This window comes from Nanorana parkeri, unplaced genomic scaffold, assembly GCF_000935625.1.
Source record: "Nanorana parkeri isolate BGI_ZX_2015 unplaced genomic scaffold, ASM93562v1 scaffold679, whole genome shotgun sequence".
In the NCBI taxonomy this organism is placed as follows: domain Eukaryota; kingdom Metazoa; phylum Chordata; class Amphibia; order Anura; family Dicroglossidae; genus Nanorana; species Nanorana parkeri.
Window position 1 is genome coordinate 808,571 of NW_017306947.1, and position 17,138 is coordinate 825,708.

The following is a 17,138-nucleotide window of genomic DNA, read 5'->3' on the forward strand; positions in this document are numbered from 1 at the left end:
AGTTTATAACTTTATTTGTGGTTAGTACACAATCTTATACCGCTAAATATATTGGATATAGACACTTGTTAGTTCTTCCTACTTCCTACTATGTAACCATTTTCGGTGTTATAAAAAAAATGGTGATGTCACATATATCATGATTTAACACTTTAAGTGTTGCATGTGGAAAAGGTACCACTGGGATAAAGTCAAACCACACAGTCCAGCATGCTAACAAAGGAAATTTGAATGACTGTCAGATTTGAAGGAGAATACAGATCCTATCAGAAGTTTTAGTTTAGGGTTAAGCTTAGAGGTTGTTTTTGGGAGTGAGTTAAGTGTAAAGGGCCTGTTTTATGGCTTAACTGTTAGGCCTCATTCACACGAGAAACGGCCGGCACGTACAGCTCCGTGCTGCGTGCACAGCCTTATCGGGCAGCTCCCGGGAAGAACAGGTGCTGCGTGTAATTAGTACACAGCCCCTGTCCTTCTCTATGGGACTACGTGGCCGTACGCCACCCTACGTTCACCCCAAGTGCAGGTCCGTACGGGTGCGGATGTCCCGGCTCGGACGCAGACAGGACACCCACACCGGCACAGACGTGCAGGGCGGGTAAGCGTAGGGCGGCGTACAGCTGCATACTCCCATAGAGAAGGACAGGGGCTGCATACTAATCACACACAGCACCTGTCCTCCCCGGGAGCTGCCGATACGGCCGTGCACACAGCACGGAGCTGTATGTCCCGGCCATTTCTCGTGTGAATGAGGCCTTAGAGGATAACTAAACCCAACAACAAAAATGTTATATATTGCAGCTTATTAGTCCATATAAGTGGGAGCTACATTAGTTTTCATTTTTCAAGCTAAGAACATGTTTAGCAAGTACAGAAAATACCTGTTGATGTTTCCAGAAATGCAGTGTCTATTTACCCGACGTGACCCGATCTTTTATATTTTACCAAAAAACAGGGTAATAATAAATAGAAAAAGAGATTGAGAACACAGAGGCCTCGAACTCTTTTTCTGTGTCCCCTGTTATCAATGAACAGGAATCCTCCTATGAGTGTTCCTGTTCATTCATAACATGAGAACAGAATATGTTTACTATAACTACAACTATGAATGAACAGGAGGTGATGTAGATCACTGCCATTCATTCATAATTGAGGATATAGTAAGCATACCATGTCCTCAATTATGTACAAGCACTCAGAAATCACTGATCGCGGAGTGTTTGTACTTTGCTCTCCTCTCTGACACGCTGTCACAGGAGGCTGATCGAGCAGTGTAGGGAGGAGAGCTCAGCCTCCTGTGACCAGGGCCAGCCTTAGGCTTTTAGGCGCCCTGTGCAAGAAAGCTTTACAGCGTCCATCAGTGACCACACCCCTCAGTGACCACACCCTTTTCCCCCAATATCCGCACCATTTAAAGACTCCTATTTTGTTAAGCCGCAAAGAAACATATTAAAAAGTATGATAAAAATAACACTTTTATTCAAAGGTATTAAACTTGTAGGCACATTATAAGTATTCTTATCAAATAAAACAACAGACGGTAAACAATAAATGTCAAACTAAAATAGAGTCTATAAAAACGAAGTGTCAGGTTGTCATGCCGATCCCTTTTTTCAAGTAAGTGCATCTAGAAAGTAAAAATAGAAAACAGAACACAAAACCTAGACTACCGTATTTGCCGGCGTATAAGACGACTCAGCGTATAAGACGACTCGGCGTATAAGACGACCCCCTACTTTTTGTGTTAAAATATAGGTTTTGGGCTATACTCGTCGTATGAGACGAGTAGAGCCCAAAATAATGTTTAAATGCACCCACTTACCTCCATGGCGGTATTCCCGAGTGTGGCTCGGGTTCATTTTCAGTACCATAAGTGGTAACCCCGAGCCACACTCGGGATTACAGTCTCTTACCTTGTCCACGGTCCCCACAGTGTCCTCCATCTTCCTTCAGCTACATACAGTATACCGCGCTGAGCCAATCACGGCAGGCCTTGCATTCATTAATACAGGCTTTGTATTCATTAATACAAAGCCTGCAGTGATTGGCTCAGCGCGGTATACTGTATGTAGCCAAAGCTACATACAGTATACCCGGCGTATAAGACGACCCCCGATTTTTGGGGCAGGTTTTTTGGGTCTAAAAACCCGTCTTATACGGTACTTGTAAAATGAATGAATTACTATATGTCCAAATAAACAAAAAATATATTCAGGTGCATAATAATTTGTTTGGGAATGTGTGGCGGCCATATTGGCCACCGGCGTGTTCTGTGAATGTGTGCAACCATCTTGGCGACAGGGAGCATGACGTTACATGATGCCATGCATGCATGTATTTTGTTTGATGAAACAAATGAAAACTTTTTAAATTTTCGTTCATTTCATATGAAATGAATTTTTAGTATTCGCACATGTGTAATAATACGTATGTGTGTGTGTGGGGGGGGGGCTGTTTTCACTTTTTTAAAATAATTGTTTTAATTTTTTATTATTATTATTATTTTTCTTTACTGTTGGGAGGGCTTCGGGAAATATTAGGGGTCCAAACAGACCCCAGACATTTCCCTTTTAAAATAGAAAAGAAATTGAGGACACCAAATCCTCAATTTCTTTTTCAGCAGCCTCAGCACTCAATGAATGGGAAGCTCTCAGTACCGAGGCTTCCCATTCAAATATTTAGCTGTTTCAGAATGGGGAGGAGCCTCTGTACTGAGTGCTTCTCCCCATTGAGGAAATCTTGAATGAACAGGCTGGGATGTAAATCACAGCCTGTTCATTCATAACTGGGGACACATAGTACTATGTGTCCCCAGTTATTTACAAACACTGGAGTGATCAGACGATCGCTCCAGTGTTTATCCTTCTCACACGGAAGATAGGTAAATATCAATTATATTTACCGATCCCCGCTCTGCCACGCACAGAGCCGCTGTCATCCTGAAACTGACAGGATGACAGCGGCTCCGATCTCCTACCCGCTCGGCCATCCTGACAGCTGCGGGTGCGGCTTCTCTCCCCCTCACCGCTCCGCCATCCTGACAGCAGGCAGCGCTCCCTCCTGCACCCCCCCTGAAGTGGGGGGGTGGGCGGACGAGGGAGCACTGTCATATGGCCAGCGGTGAGGGGGTATATGACAGTACTAGCTGTGTCGGCCGCACGGCGCCCTTGTTGCCACGACGCCCTGTGCGGCCACGCAGCTTGCACACCCCTAAGGCCGGCCCTGCCTGTGAGAGCGCGGCCTGTGTCCGCCCACAAACCACTCTGCCGGACTGTGATAGGAGGCTGAGTGGTGTGGAAGAAGACGACTGCCTCTCACAGCGCTCTCGTCCCGCAGCGCCCGGCCGGCTATCACAGTTTCTCTCCTCCCCGCTGGGACATTGAGGAAATCTTGAATGAACAGGCTGGGATGTAAATCACAGCCTGTTCATTCATAACTGGGGACACATAGTACTATGTGTCCCCAGTTATTTACAAACACTGGAGTGATCAGACGATCGCTCCAGTGTTTATCCTTCTCACACGGAAGATAGGTAAATATCAATTATATTTACCGATCCCCGCTCTGCCACGCACAGAGCCGCTGTCATCCTGAAACTGACTGCGGGGAGGAAAGAAACCTGGGATGCGCCGATGTATCGGCAGGAAAATGGCACTTTCTGCATTATGCCAAAAGTGCAATTTTCGGCCGATATGTTTCGGCGGCCGATATATCGGTGCATCCCTAACTGTTATGTAACGGTATCAGTCAAATGATCAGACCAGTGGTGATGTGCAATTTCTACTTTACTAAGCAAATGTAAATCAACATAAATTGCACAGGGGGATTTAAATGAACAAGGGGAAGTGCGGTACATAACATTCAGTTAAACAGGATTAGAAGAACAAATGAAACAATAGAGCAGTTCTTCAAATGACCTCTAGATGGCAGCCAGTTCTGACTTCAGTTCAGTTTATGAGAGAAAAAGGAAATAAAGTTTCTCACATATCCAATGTTACGAACGATCGTCTAGTAGACTGTTAGCTAAGTAGATCTGCTGCTGGCACAGGCTTCACGCTGACACTGCTGCTAATGACTTCGGTCAGGAGGTTCTGGTGGCTGGAGGTAGGGCCACCCCATTGCATGGGTAGTTTCTCCAAATGGAATGCAACAAACTCCTCTCCAGTGACTGGGGCTTAGACATACTGTGAGCTCTTGTGCTCACCAGCATCTGGTGACAGCTCACTTGCCCTGTCACTGCTGCCCCATCAGGCAGGGTCTCTCTGAGCACAGGAAGACGAGAAGAGCTGCATTTTATATACCCTGGGCATGTCCAAGAGTTCAGGGGATGCTGGGAGTCCCGAGAATTGTGGGAGTCCTCTTGTGCAAAAGCATTTAGGTGGTTTCCCGAAGTTAGACCTCTGGCAGCATCTCAAGGGTTGAGTTTCAGACTTTCCTTTAGGAGTCGGTGAAGGCACATCCTCCCTTTCAGGCGTTTCAGTAGACAGTGGGTCAGAGGGCTCCACAGTGAGAGTGAGAACCTGAACTGGGCAATTGTTGGGCTGCGTGGTACTGTCTGGACCTGTAATCTTCCAGACTTCCAGACCATTACAGCCAAGTAATGGGTCCATCTGGTTCGTTTCTCAGGTAGCAGTTTTGATCTTTCTCTTCTACTAGGCCACTGCCTTAGCCACATTGCCTCTATTACTGGGGCAATTATGGGATCGCCCTTCTGAGTTTCTGCCCAGTTATACTCTTGTAACACATGGATGGGGTCCACCCGTGGTCCACTCTTAGGTCTTGCCCCCATCAAGGGTAGGTTTTCTTCTTCTTCAAAAGTTTTGCGACCTGAGTCCTATCCGTGGCAGCGCTCTACCGGAAAGGGGGGGGGGATCTCTTTTCTTTTGAAAAAATATTGGTTGGGGATGGTGAGGTGTGTGAGATTCTTCTTCTTCATCCTCTTCCTCCACATCTCGCTGTGGTTGTGCTGAATGGTGCCGTAATAGAGCATCGGCCATCTGATTGCCCTTCCCCTGATGGTAATGCAGGGAAAAGTCAAATTTTCACCAGACGTGCCGCCCATCTATGTTCCAGAGCACTGAGTTTGGGTGTCTGGAGATGTAATAAGGGGTTGTTATCCATCCAGACCTCAAACTTAGCCCCTGTCGGATACTCTGTGAAACGTTCTGTGACTGCCCACACCAATGTTAACAGTTCCAGCTTGAAGGAGCTGTAGTTTGCAGGGTTTCTCTCCGTCGCATAAAGGCTGCGGCTGGCATAAGCCGTAACCCTTTCCTCACCATATTGCACTTGTGAGAGCATGGCTCCCAGGCCCTGGTTATTGGCAACAGTTTGTAGCCAGAAAGGAAGAGAGAAATCAGCAAAGGCCAATGAAGAGGCTGATGTTAACTGCTGCTTTAAGAAGTCAAACGCTTCTTGTTGTTCCTGTCCCCATTCCACCTTTTTGTGGCCCCCTTTCTGGCCTACTCCATGTAGTAATTTCTGGATTGGGGCAGTGTAATGGGCTTAGTGCTTGATGAAACATTGATAGTGCCCTGTTAATCCTAGGAAGGCTTTAACTTCAGTCATGGTTATTGGGCCTTCCACTCATATAGGACTTTGATTTTCTATGGGTTGGGGAGCACACCTTGTTTTAAGATGACATGTCCTAGATATTCGATCTCACATATGAACAGGTGGCATTTTTTTGGTTTAAGCTTCAGCCCATACTGGGGTAGCCAGACCAGAACAGCATCTAGGTGGGTGATGTGTTCTTGGAAAGAAGAGAGAACAACACTATATCATCTAGATAAATAAGATGCTATCTAAGTTCATGTCTCCCAGACAATGTTCCATTGTCCTTTGAAAAGTAGCAGATGCATTGCTCAACCCGAAGGGCATCCTCTTGAACTGCCATAAGCCCACAGGGGTGATGAAAGCAGTTTTTAGGCGGTCTGCTTTGGCAACAGGGATCTGCCAATACCCACTGCTGAGGTCAAGCGTGGACAAGAATTTGGCTTTTGCTAGGGCAGCTAAGGACTCTTCAATTTGCGACAGAGGATAGGCGTCTGGGAGCTGCCCAAGGGCTCTTGCTGTCTTCAATTATGGCTTGCTGCATCATCTGTTTCAACATGTGCTTGAAACAGAGGTATGTTTCTGTACCATTCCAGGATGGGTGGACTCTCTCCTGTTGATATCTTATGTTCAATCCCACTGATGCAGCCCAGGTCAAAATCCCCCTGTGAAAACACCTCTGACCACTTATATGCTAATCGCCTTACCGCTTACGCCTAAACTGGGTGACAGTTCCTCAGTGGTCAGCTGTAGAAGTGGACGTATCTGTTCTTCTGCTCATGCTTGGTCTGTTCCTGTTGACCATTTGGCAACATTCACTTTAGCTACATAGCATCATCCATGGAATTTCTGGAGCTCTATGTGGTACACTGGTGTCCCCTAGGGTAGACGAAGTGGAATAGTCTTGCTGTTACGCATCCTGACTAGCATGGTGCCTTGTCGAACTACTTTGAGGGTTCTAGCAACAAACGGTGCCATATCTGAGCGTAAGGATGCTACTAGGACTGGGACACCTTGCAGTCGATGGCATGATCAGACATTCAATGGAAGTACAAGGTTTTGGCAGGGTGGCATTACGATTTCTGTCCCAATGGAAACCCTTACAATGCCAGGTTTTTTCTTAATGTTGCTGTACTTGTGGCAGAGTTCTTTAGTGCCTCCAAGGCATGAAGCAGCTTTCTAATTTCTGTAGGTGATCCCAGGCGTGTAGGGTATTGTTTCAACAGCTCAGGCCTCAGTCCCTGAATGATATTAACGCCCAATATCACCTGCTGTCATCCTCTTTCAGATGCTCATGTGACCACTACACCCTTTCAGCCAAGGTCCTGCCCCCATAGTTTTACTTTCATCCAGCTAACCCTGACAACTTCATGGGAAATATATTGGCAACTGTCAGTGAGATCCATGGGGTATCTTGACTCATTTTCCTCTTCGGGAAGTATCACTGAAGCAACGGTTCTGGTAGAATAGTGACTTGTGACCCAGTTTCAAAGAGATACTCAATCTCTTGGCCATTGCCGTACCCGTGCACCACAGGGCAATCAACAACCATGTCCTCCGTGTGAGAGTGGGGTGGTTGAGTCACGGGCATTGGGAGATTCCACACCCCTGCCGCCCCTCTGCTCCCTGAGGCCGGGCCCGGTTGCCTTGTGGATAAATCCAACCCTGGCTGCAGGGAGCCTAAAGGCAATACGTGTGATCCTTGCCATCTGCTTGTATTTAGAGGCACAGCTTCCACAGTTCAGGACCTCAGGGAGCAGAGGGGTGGCAGGGGTGTGGAATCTCCCAATGCCCGTAATTTATAAAAAAATTACCTTTCCTGGTGGTGTCATTTTCTAATTGCCAAAGGCATATATGTTTCTGTTGAAAGTGTTCTGGAGATGACTGGTACACAGAATGCTCCCAGAAATCTAATTTCCTGCTTAATTGGCTCTGCGGTTTGTTAAGAAGTCTGCGCTGACATACTGTATATGTACAATTTCAGGCATTTCTTGCAATAGAAGTTAAATGTTTAGTGAGGTGAGCAGCTTCTCTCATTATAATACACATTCAGAAATCAGGTTGAGACTGAAACAAACATTTCTTCAGAACAGAGAAAAATTTAAATATGAAAACTGGACTTTTGTACTCACAGTACAATTATTTTCTTGAAAGTTTGAGGGACACAGGACTCAGAGACATTTGGGTTATACTGCCATCTACAGGAGGATTTAGACACTGGCAAACAAAAAAAGCACTGACCAGCCTGGTATAAACCCTTCTTTTGTTGGTTTACCAGTGTTCATATCCTCGTAAAGGTGGCAGTAAATAGCACAATTGTCTCTGAATCCTGTGCCCCTCAATCAATGAGTAAGAAAAACATTTAGCTACAATACTTGCAATGTATACAGTTAACTTAGAGGGGGCTGTTTTGTTTTCAAGCAAAACTGAAGTTATAGTAAGAGAGGAAAAAAAGGGGTCAGTTTGTTTTTAAGCATTCAGGTAGGGAAAGTTACTTTTTTGTTGTTTGCTTTAACAAAGGGGATGATTTTTTCTTGTTAGGGGAGTAGTAGATTCTGCAGTTATTCTTGGAATTGAAAATAATTGAATAAAGCAAACCATGATTCTCTACTCAACATGCTGGTCCAATAACTTTTACTTGCATAGTTATATTAAGCTCCTGCTACCAACCACTATTTTTTGTGTTAGAGCATACATTCTTAATGTATTAGGGGCATATTCCTTTACATCATCACCTAAAATAGAAATCTGGGCACCATTTTTTATTAATCCTTGCAGTGGGGCTACCGCCACAATGCAAGAGTTACCTGCTTGTTTTGATCTAGGGAGGAAAATAAAGTTATACTCACCCGATCATCTGAGCCGACCGGCTATGACAGCATTCCCTCCTGCCTTTCTCCTCCTCCACAGTGTATAGAACGTTATGATTTAGGGACCTAAATTGTAAACCTTTCAAAACACCAGTTATCAAATGTTGCTTTATTTCTAAAAATATACGTGTGATGCACTGGGAGCACAATTCATCATGCGCATTCAGATTCAGTGATCCCGAAGCATCAGATCACAAAATCCAAACTGCCTTATGTCTTAAAAGAATCTATTGTTTATACTACCACTAATGCAACATTAGTATTTCTGAACTCACAACAGTTTGACAAGTAGCTTCTATATGTCCTATAAGTCTGCAGGCGCCCAAAAAAAAAAAAACCTTTACAGATCTTTTATGTTGTTGTATGCAATCCTTGAAACCAGGAGTTGTCTTTTCCATGAAACAATCTATTGTACATGCACTATATTTAATAAACATGAAAAAGTTCTGCATGCAATATAAAACTCTGCACTTCCAATTTTGAACTCCCAACTGTGCCAACACAGGGAACTGTCCCTTTCTCAATAAACCTGCAACTAGAGTAAAGACATTATTTGTTGTTGCCACTAGAATTCAATCCACTAAACAAGTCCAGCCTAGGATTCTCCAAGTAATTTCTAAAAAGTTTGCTTTTATGTTATTATGTCAGACATAGAGGCGAAAGCTATTATATTTTAATTTTCCCTTTGCTTTAGCATGCTGTTATACCAGAAATGGTTGATTGTACCACATCTGCTTTTATCTGCACCTGCTAAATTTGTTAAACCTACACCAGTAAAAGATGTAAATAAAAGGATCAAATATGTGAGGAAACATACATCTATAAATACTGCCATATGGAACAGTTCTAAAGAGCAACACAGAGATTTGGATACAAAGAGAGAGATAGTTGTGAGCTATGCAATCTGTAAAAAAACACAATATCTGCATTACTGTACCTATGACGCTCTTTGCAAAGGAGGCACTTTTTAAGGTGGCCAGACCCAGGTCCCCAATTTTAACAAAGCCAGTGGGCCCAGTGATGAAGATGTTGTCACATTTAAGGTCACGATGTATGATGGGAGGACAGCGGGTATGGAGAAAGTGCAGACCCTTCAAAATTTGACGACTCCACCTTTGCAATACTTTGAGTTTCATCTCCTTGAACCTCTTCAAGTAGCTAAAAAACAAAAAAATGTACACAAAATTATACACATAGACACTGATTTCATTATCTAACCCAATGCTTAGTTGGTTGGATATTAAAGCTGAACTCTAGGTTGGAATTAGCATCCTGCAAGGCTTCTCTGCCCACATATTACATGAGAGAGAGATATAATGAGATATAAGGGTTGGTTTTTACTTCAAATGTGAACCCCACTGAAGTCAATGGGAGGCAAATCTTATAAATCCTTAATGGGCATTTTCTAGGCAAATAGGCAATATATTGACAAACAAAGTGCATGGGGAGCTGCACAGTACCTTGGAGGACATTTAGCAAAGCAAAAAGATTTTTTAAAACAATTCTGTCTGGCTAGGAGCAGTGATTTTAATAATGCTTAAAGGGTAACATTAAAAATGTTTGGAGGATGCTCTAAACCGGTCTAAACATCAATAACATGTTTGGAGGATGCTCTAAACCGGCCTATAAATTAGCACATCTGCACGGTGTATAAAACCTACAACAGTAAAACTGGCATTGACAAACAAAATGCCATATAAATTGCCGGCAAATCACAGTTCCCGGCCGCTTTGTTCTGTTTGTAAATAAAGCAGCTTAGGTTCCTCTTCCCTTATCCTAAATGATAAATTAAATATTTAAATATAATATACATTAAATATTTTTTGTGAACTACTTAAAATATATAAAAATACAAATCCCTGGGGTATTTATATTAGCTCATTGGAATTTGATTAAAAAATGCACTTAAAATTTAACAATAAGGAGCTTAGGATTACAGAACCTCTATGTTTTTTTTATTTTATGACTATTTATAACATATCTAATTATATCTAACATTCAGTAATGTACCAGTGAGGCTACTAGACTGTATTTGTTCTCTTTAGCACTTAATATCAGACATTTTAAAAAAAGTAAGGTAATTTTGAATTTTGAAATTAATGGCAGCAACACTTCACAAGGAACAATTCTACCCAAGTCCAATCTTGAATGTTAAGGGTCCAATGCCATTATGCTCCTACCTTCAGATTCAATCTTTTCTCTCACCCCTACATGCCCTTCAAATCCATCTTTGTAGACACCTCACCCATATTACACCTGATTTCCACTTGCTATTCCTGCCTGCCAGACATCATTGGTTGCTAGGAAGCCAGCAGTCCTAGCAACCAATGACTGAAGCATAGAGGGGGCCTGCACTGGGTTACAGATGGCAGTGGATGCAACAGCACTGTCAGCCAGACATAACTCAGTGCAGTGCAATCACAGTACTGACAGATCCACCAGGGGGTCTGCGTGTGCTCTGCCATTTATTGACCACTGGTCTATGAGATGACAGTCAGATATTATTATCCAGTCCAGAGCAACCACACACCACCATCGAAACCACGTAACTCCACCAGCAGCCAGTTCATCTGGTTCTGTTCCTTATTGCACAACACCTCACTCCATACACAGTGCAGACCACATTATTCCAGCCACCTTCAAAACATTTTCCCCCTCCAGATCCAACAGCCCCGGTACCCACACAAACCCGTCCAATATTCCCACACCTCCATCCTCCGGCATAGACATTTTGCCCACAACATCAAACCTTTCCACCCCATCCCAGGCCCATTCCACAGCATCAGGTACTTTTTTAGACTCGGGCCTTCCACACCCACCCAAATTAAAAACAAAGTTACTAGAAGAGGTACCAGAGCTGGAAAACACGTCCAAAAAAAGGAAAAACAGGAATTTAGAATCCTCCACGATGAAAATCTTCAACTTATCTTATCACACACTCAGTTCCCATTAGTTATTCCTGCTCCAAAGGGGCCTCAATTTTGCTCCCACTGCCAAACCAAACCCATTTACTTTGTTTGTAGATTTGAATAGATTAATTCGCAAACTAACATTGAAAATACATTTTTGCACCAAACCATATGGTTCAGAACCACCACATCCCACTTCCACCATCCCAGATGCATCGAGTTCTATAGATAATTTTTTTATCTTGACCATGAAGCTTTAGAGGCCCTGTATGATTTAGCTGATCCCTATTCGACATTTGATTACACATTGGACACACTTTTAGGGTCTGACATTTCCCACACTACTTTCAAACCGAAGTCCACATTTTACCCACAGAAATCCAAAGGTCTATTCATAGACCCTTTTTATAATGTCATGTATTCGGACCTTCTGTCCATGTGCAAAAATGCCCGAAACCGACACAATTTGAGTCCACCTGAAAGTCTAGCACACAAAGAACTCACAGCCAACCTTGACATTGTTATAAAACAAGCGGACAAGGGGGGTGGCATTGTCATCCAAGACCACCTGGACTACTTAGCTGAGGCTTCTAGGCTCCTGGGCGACGGTGCCACCTATATCAGCTTACCACAGGATCCCCTCACCATATACCAAACCGAACTGTTCCAGCTATTAGAAACAGCACAAAAAGATAACATCTGAACAAAAAAAGAGAGAGCTTTTCTATACCCCCAACATCCTCACACCCCATATTTTTACCACCTCCCTAAGATACATAGAAACGAACAAGCGCCCCCTAGCCGTCCTATCATAGCTAGCACCAACAGCCTCACTAGTGGACTGTCGGTTTACATAGATAATTTTTTACAACCTCTGGTCACCAATTTGCCCTCCTACACCAAGGATTCAGGCCACCTCATCCAGATCCTTTCCTAGTACCAATGGGACTCCTCCTGGTTATCACTAGACGTCAGTTCACTGTACACTTCGATTCCACATGACGTAGGGCTTAATGCTTTACAATATTACTATACACTATAGACAAGCACAGTTCATTTTGAACCGTACCCAATTCACACTTGAACACAACTATTTTGCTTTCATGAATATGTTTTACCTACAAACCAAAGGCACAGATATGGGCGCGAATTACACCCCTAGCTATGCCAACCTCACAATGGTTTTCTGGGAGGACAATTACATATGGACCAATAACCCCTTTGCCCAACACCTTATTTTCTACGGTCGTTATATTGACGACATCATTATCATCTGGGATGGCCCATCTGAGTCCATGTTGAAGTTCGTCTCACATTGCAATAACATAGGCTAGGCCTCTCGTTCACATTTGTGTCCCATCCTTCCACACTGACATTTTTAGATCTAGAACTCTCATCTGAGGGCACTACCATCATCACCAACAATCATGTAAAACCTACTGGGGCAACTCTTATGTGCACTTCCAGAGTTGCCACCATCCTAGATTGATACAAAATATCCCTAAAAGCCAGTTTTGTAGGCTAAAGCTGTTCAAAGATCACTGACTACAATACACAGAGCCAGCTTCTTGCAAATAAATTTAAAGATAAACTATACCCAGACACATTAATGCAGGATGCTTACTCCGCCTATCTGAAACCTCTTTCCCCTACAAAAATCACACGCACTGACACAGAGGGTGATGTGAGTTTCATCACCACCTTCAACAATAATCACAACGCCATACAACGCATTTTACGAAAAAAATGGCACACAGCACTCTGACTCCATCCACCAGCACTGGACATTCTCTCCACCACCCGGAGCCGCCAGGTCCGCAAACAAGCTGACAGCCTCACAACACCGCACCGACTCTCTCACACGATCGGCTTGATCGCAACCATTCCCACTCTGCATGTAACAGATCTACATTGAGGAATACACATTATTGCTATCTACTAGGATTCACAAGTAAGTCTCCTTTTTTGTTTCCCTCACATAGAGACATACAGTCTCCACATACTATGTAACCATATGGTTTTTGCACCCTTGTGCTTCCATTGTAAATTCCAGATGTACCCATTGTGAGTTTTTTCCTCTATTCCTGTTTCAGTGACAACTGTACAATTTTGGATTTCTCTTCACTTTCTATCCAAGTAACGATGTCCATTGGGACAGAAAATAAAAGTGAATCTCCTAAATGAGGAAACAGACACCAATACTATATTGCCCTTCATCATCTACTGTTAAAAAGAACAAACAATTTGGATGAAATTACATAGTTACATAGCTACATAGTATTTGAGGTTGAATAAAGACATTAGTCCATCAAGTCCAACCTATTAGGATCTCATTCTAGGAGTACCTGTACCCCTGTATATTGCGGTCCCTTAAGAAATTGTCCAAAAGATTCTTGAAAATTCCACATTATTTGCTGAAATCACCGCCTGTGGCAGTGAGTTCCAGACCCTAACCGCTCTAACTGTAAAGAACCCCCTTCGCCCCTTGTGCTGGAATTTTTCCCCCACCAATTTTAGGTGGTGGCCTCTAGTTTTTGTAATGGAGTTAATTTTAAACAGTTTATCGCTAATGTTGCTACCACCATTGAACATTTTGTACATGGAGATCATATCCCCCCTTAATCTCCTCACCTCCAATGTGAACATGTTTAAATTTAGTAGCCTTGTCTCTTAGCTCTGGTCCTCCCCCTAATTAGTTTGGTTGCCCTCCGCTGGACTTTTTCCAACTCAAGGACATCTTTTCTTAGTACTGGTGACCAGAACTGGACCGCGTACTCCAGATGAGGTCGAACCAATGATCTATAAAGTGGCAAAATTATAGACTTGTCCCTGCAATACATCCCCTTTTTAAAAGAATATCGTGCAAAAGTAATTGCAGTAAGTGCTGCAAAAGGGGCCCAAACCAAGTACTGAGTACATATGCATGCTTGTACTTTTCAGAGGTCCGATATTGTTCTATGTACAATCCTTGTTTTATTGATTGCATGTAATAATCTACTTTTTTAAGGTTGTGGATTTGGGGTTCTTGGGGTTTTCATGAGCTGTAAGCCATAATCATCACAATTATGACAAGTCACGGCTTGAACTATCTTGCTTTGCATGTAATGAGTCTATCTCATATATTAGTTTCACCTTTTAAGTTGCATTAGTGAAATAAATGAACTTTGCACAATATTCTAATTATTCGAGTTTCACCTGTAGCTCCAGCCATAGGGTTTCCACGTCTTCGCCATTAATTCAATTTTTTTACGGTCAGCTGGATCTTTATAGAAGTTGGAAAGCATGGAAACATTCCTGATCTCATTAGGAAGTGAAAAAAGAGATTGTCATCAGATTTTGTGGTGGGAGGGGGTGAAAGGTAGGCTTTGATGTCTACATCTATAAAATAGTGTTGGCACAAATCTGTCATGTGCCATTAGAAATCCTAAAGGTTTAAGAGGATACCATTTAGCCTAATAGCAGCACAAGGTTGTGGGTACCAGGATATGACAATGGTTCCAGGGTACCAGGACAATGTGTTTCTGGGGTTCCAAGAGGCCCCTTTTATCAGGGTTGGTAAAGAATAAAGCAGCGTTTACTGGGCAGTATAAAATAATTTCTAAAACAATATATTGAAAGACAGATTGGTGCATCGATCTGCTCCAGTTGCTGGTTTGGCATTGATGTCACATAAAGGCCAAACTTTGGCCCCTGTTCTCTAAATAGCTGCCTGAAAGACACCCTCTATATTAGATAACATAACAAAATCAAAATCAAGGTCCCTATTTTTACTAGATATCCATAAAAAATAAGTCAAGACAACTGGACTTGCTGTATTTTTCTTGAAGATGTTTCACTGGTCATGCGACCAGCTTTCTCAATTCGGAATGACTTGTACAAAAATTATCTGGGACTAAATGATGTGGATTGGAGCAACATTCACCATATCTGTTAATCACAACCAGGTGTTCATTGCATTTGCATAATTGGAGCTGGGGTGTGTTATTAACCTGCCCAGAGAGAAGTGCAGATTATGTGGATTGGAGCAACATTCACCATATTTATTCCCAGACAATTTTTGTACAAGTCATTCCGAATTGAGAAAGCTGGTTGGATGACCAGTGAAACGTCTTCAAGAAAAATACAGCAAGTCCAGTTGCCTTGACTTATTTTTCACAGATATACCATGACCTGGATGAATGAGAACGTTCACAGACATATTTGTACTAGAGATCCATCGCTCCACAAAACTACCCTGTGTACTTTTTACTCCATGATGTTAAACTTTGTAGAGCTTTGCCATGCAATAAATATATGTAATAAAGCATTTCAGAAAATGGCAATGGTAATCAAAAAAAAAAGGACTTACGTCTTCAAAGTTCCAGATGTCATGAGCTCTGTAACCAGGACAATGCAGATCTGACCCTTCACCATGGTCTTCCAGGAATCATAAAATCTGACAATGTTCGGATGCTGCAGACCTTTTAGCATCTCTACCTCTTCACTGAACCTCTGGCGCTCTGCTTTAGTCAGTTTTCTGGTCTGTACACATGGAAGAAACCAAAAATCATTAACAATTAAAAAGAAATACATAATATAAATGAGCAAATAAATACATAAAATACATTTGATGTCACTTGTTTCACATGACAGGGATAGTATCTGTCATGAGATGTACGTAACAAGGTGAGCTGCTTTCAACATAACAGCTTAACATGAAGGGAGACACAATCTGCATCCTACTCCCAGTACTGTCTCTGGTGCTCTGCCCTTAGGGCCGCCCCTTTCTCTGATGTCACTTCCAGCTCTCAACACATCTCCCTCCTTTTAGAAACAATAAATGTTTTTCTCTTTTACAAAACAACAAAACATTCTTCAAGTCACTATTCTAGCTACAGTACTAATCTTGGTAGTGCGCTGGAAGCTTCACAACTCTACTACTTCAAGTAATTTTGCAAAGACCTTCTCCAAATTCTTGTGAAAGTGGTTGTGAGTCCAATGGAGGCAGTGATGTGTCCCCACCAGAATCTTGTTGTGTGTGTGTGTGGGGGGGGGGGGGTACACCTCTTAAGACTGGGGATTGCACCGGCTGTGGTCCCAAATTCTCAGCACCTAACTCCTCAGGCACTGACTGGAGGTGTGTGCCGCCTCAATAGTTGTATTTACAGCCACAGTTATTATTCACCTTAGTGCGATATTAGAATTTATATAGTTTATTTCTGTAAACCATTTTCTCATAGCTATTCTATGGTTAGTTCATATACTGCCATCTAGTGATCTTTTTTGGTACTGCACATGTTTTTCTGCGTTCCCTTCACTCATATCTATGATGCATTTCCACCTGTGTGTAATGCTCCGCCCTTCTTCTCCAGAGTAGCATTTCCTGTGTCATGGCTGCATCTAACAGGGCCACATATAATGCGCATGTAACAGGGACACATGTAATCTGCATTGCATGCTTCGAATAGTAACATCTTTTGACCGCTTAAATACCCTAATTCAGGGCTCAAAATTTCAAGTCCTGAGCTACTAGCCAGGCCTTAAGAGTTACTCGCCACCAGTTGCCCCACCTAACCCCTACCCTGCCTCCCTCGGCCTTAACTCCACCCCTAAACCCACCCTCTTAAATTATCTTATGAAATGACACTTTTAAATGTTGAAGGCAGAATAAATGTACAAAAATAAATATTAACAACAACAATATTAAGATAAAGCAATGTAAACATTGCGGCCCTCCACATCCCCACATATAAAATAAATACCCTCCCCCCTGTTCTCTGCCTCCCCCCATATAAAATAATACCCCACCGTTCTCTGCCCCCCACATATA

General features: G+C 42.8%; 1 protein-coding gene across 1 annotated transcript in view; it reads right to left on the reverse strand.

The window, feature by feature from the left end:
* LOC108792749 (serine/threonine-protein kinase WNK4-like) overlaps positions 1 to 17,138 on the reverse strand; it is a 73,768-nt gene that overhangs the window by 52,775 nt on the left and 3,855 nt on the right. The window contains exons 3-4 of the mRNA XM_018563591.1: positions 15,678 to 15,850; positions 9,358 to 9,578 (exon numbers count right to left, since the gene is read on the reverse strand). Of these exons, the coding sequence (XP_018419093.1) occupies positions 9,358 to 9,578; positions 15,678 to 15,850 (394 nt within the window). The remainder of the gene's footprint in view (positions 1 to 9,357; positions 9,579 to 15,677; positions 15,851 to 17,138) is intronic.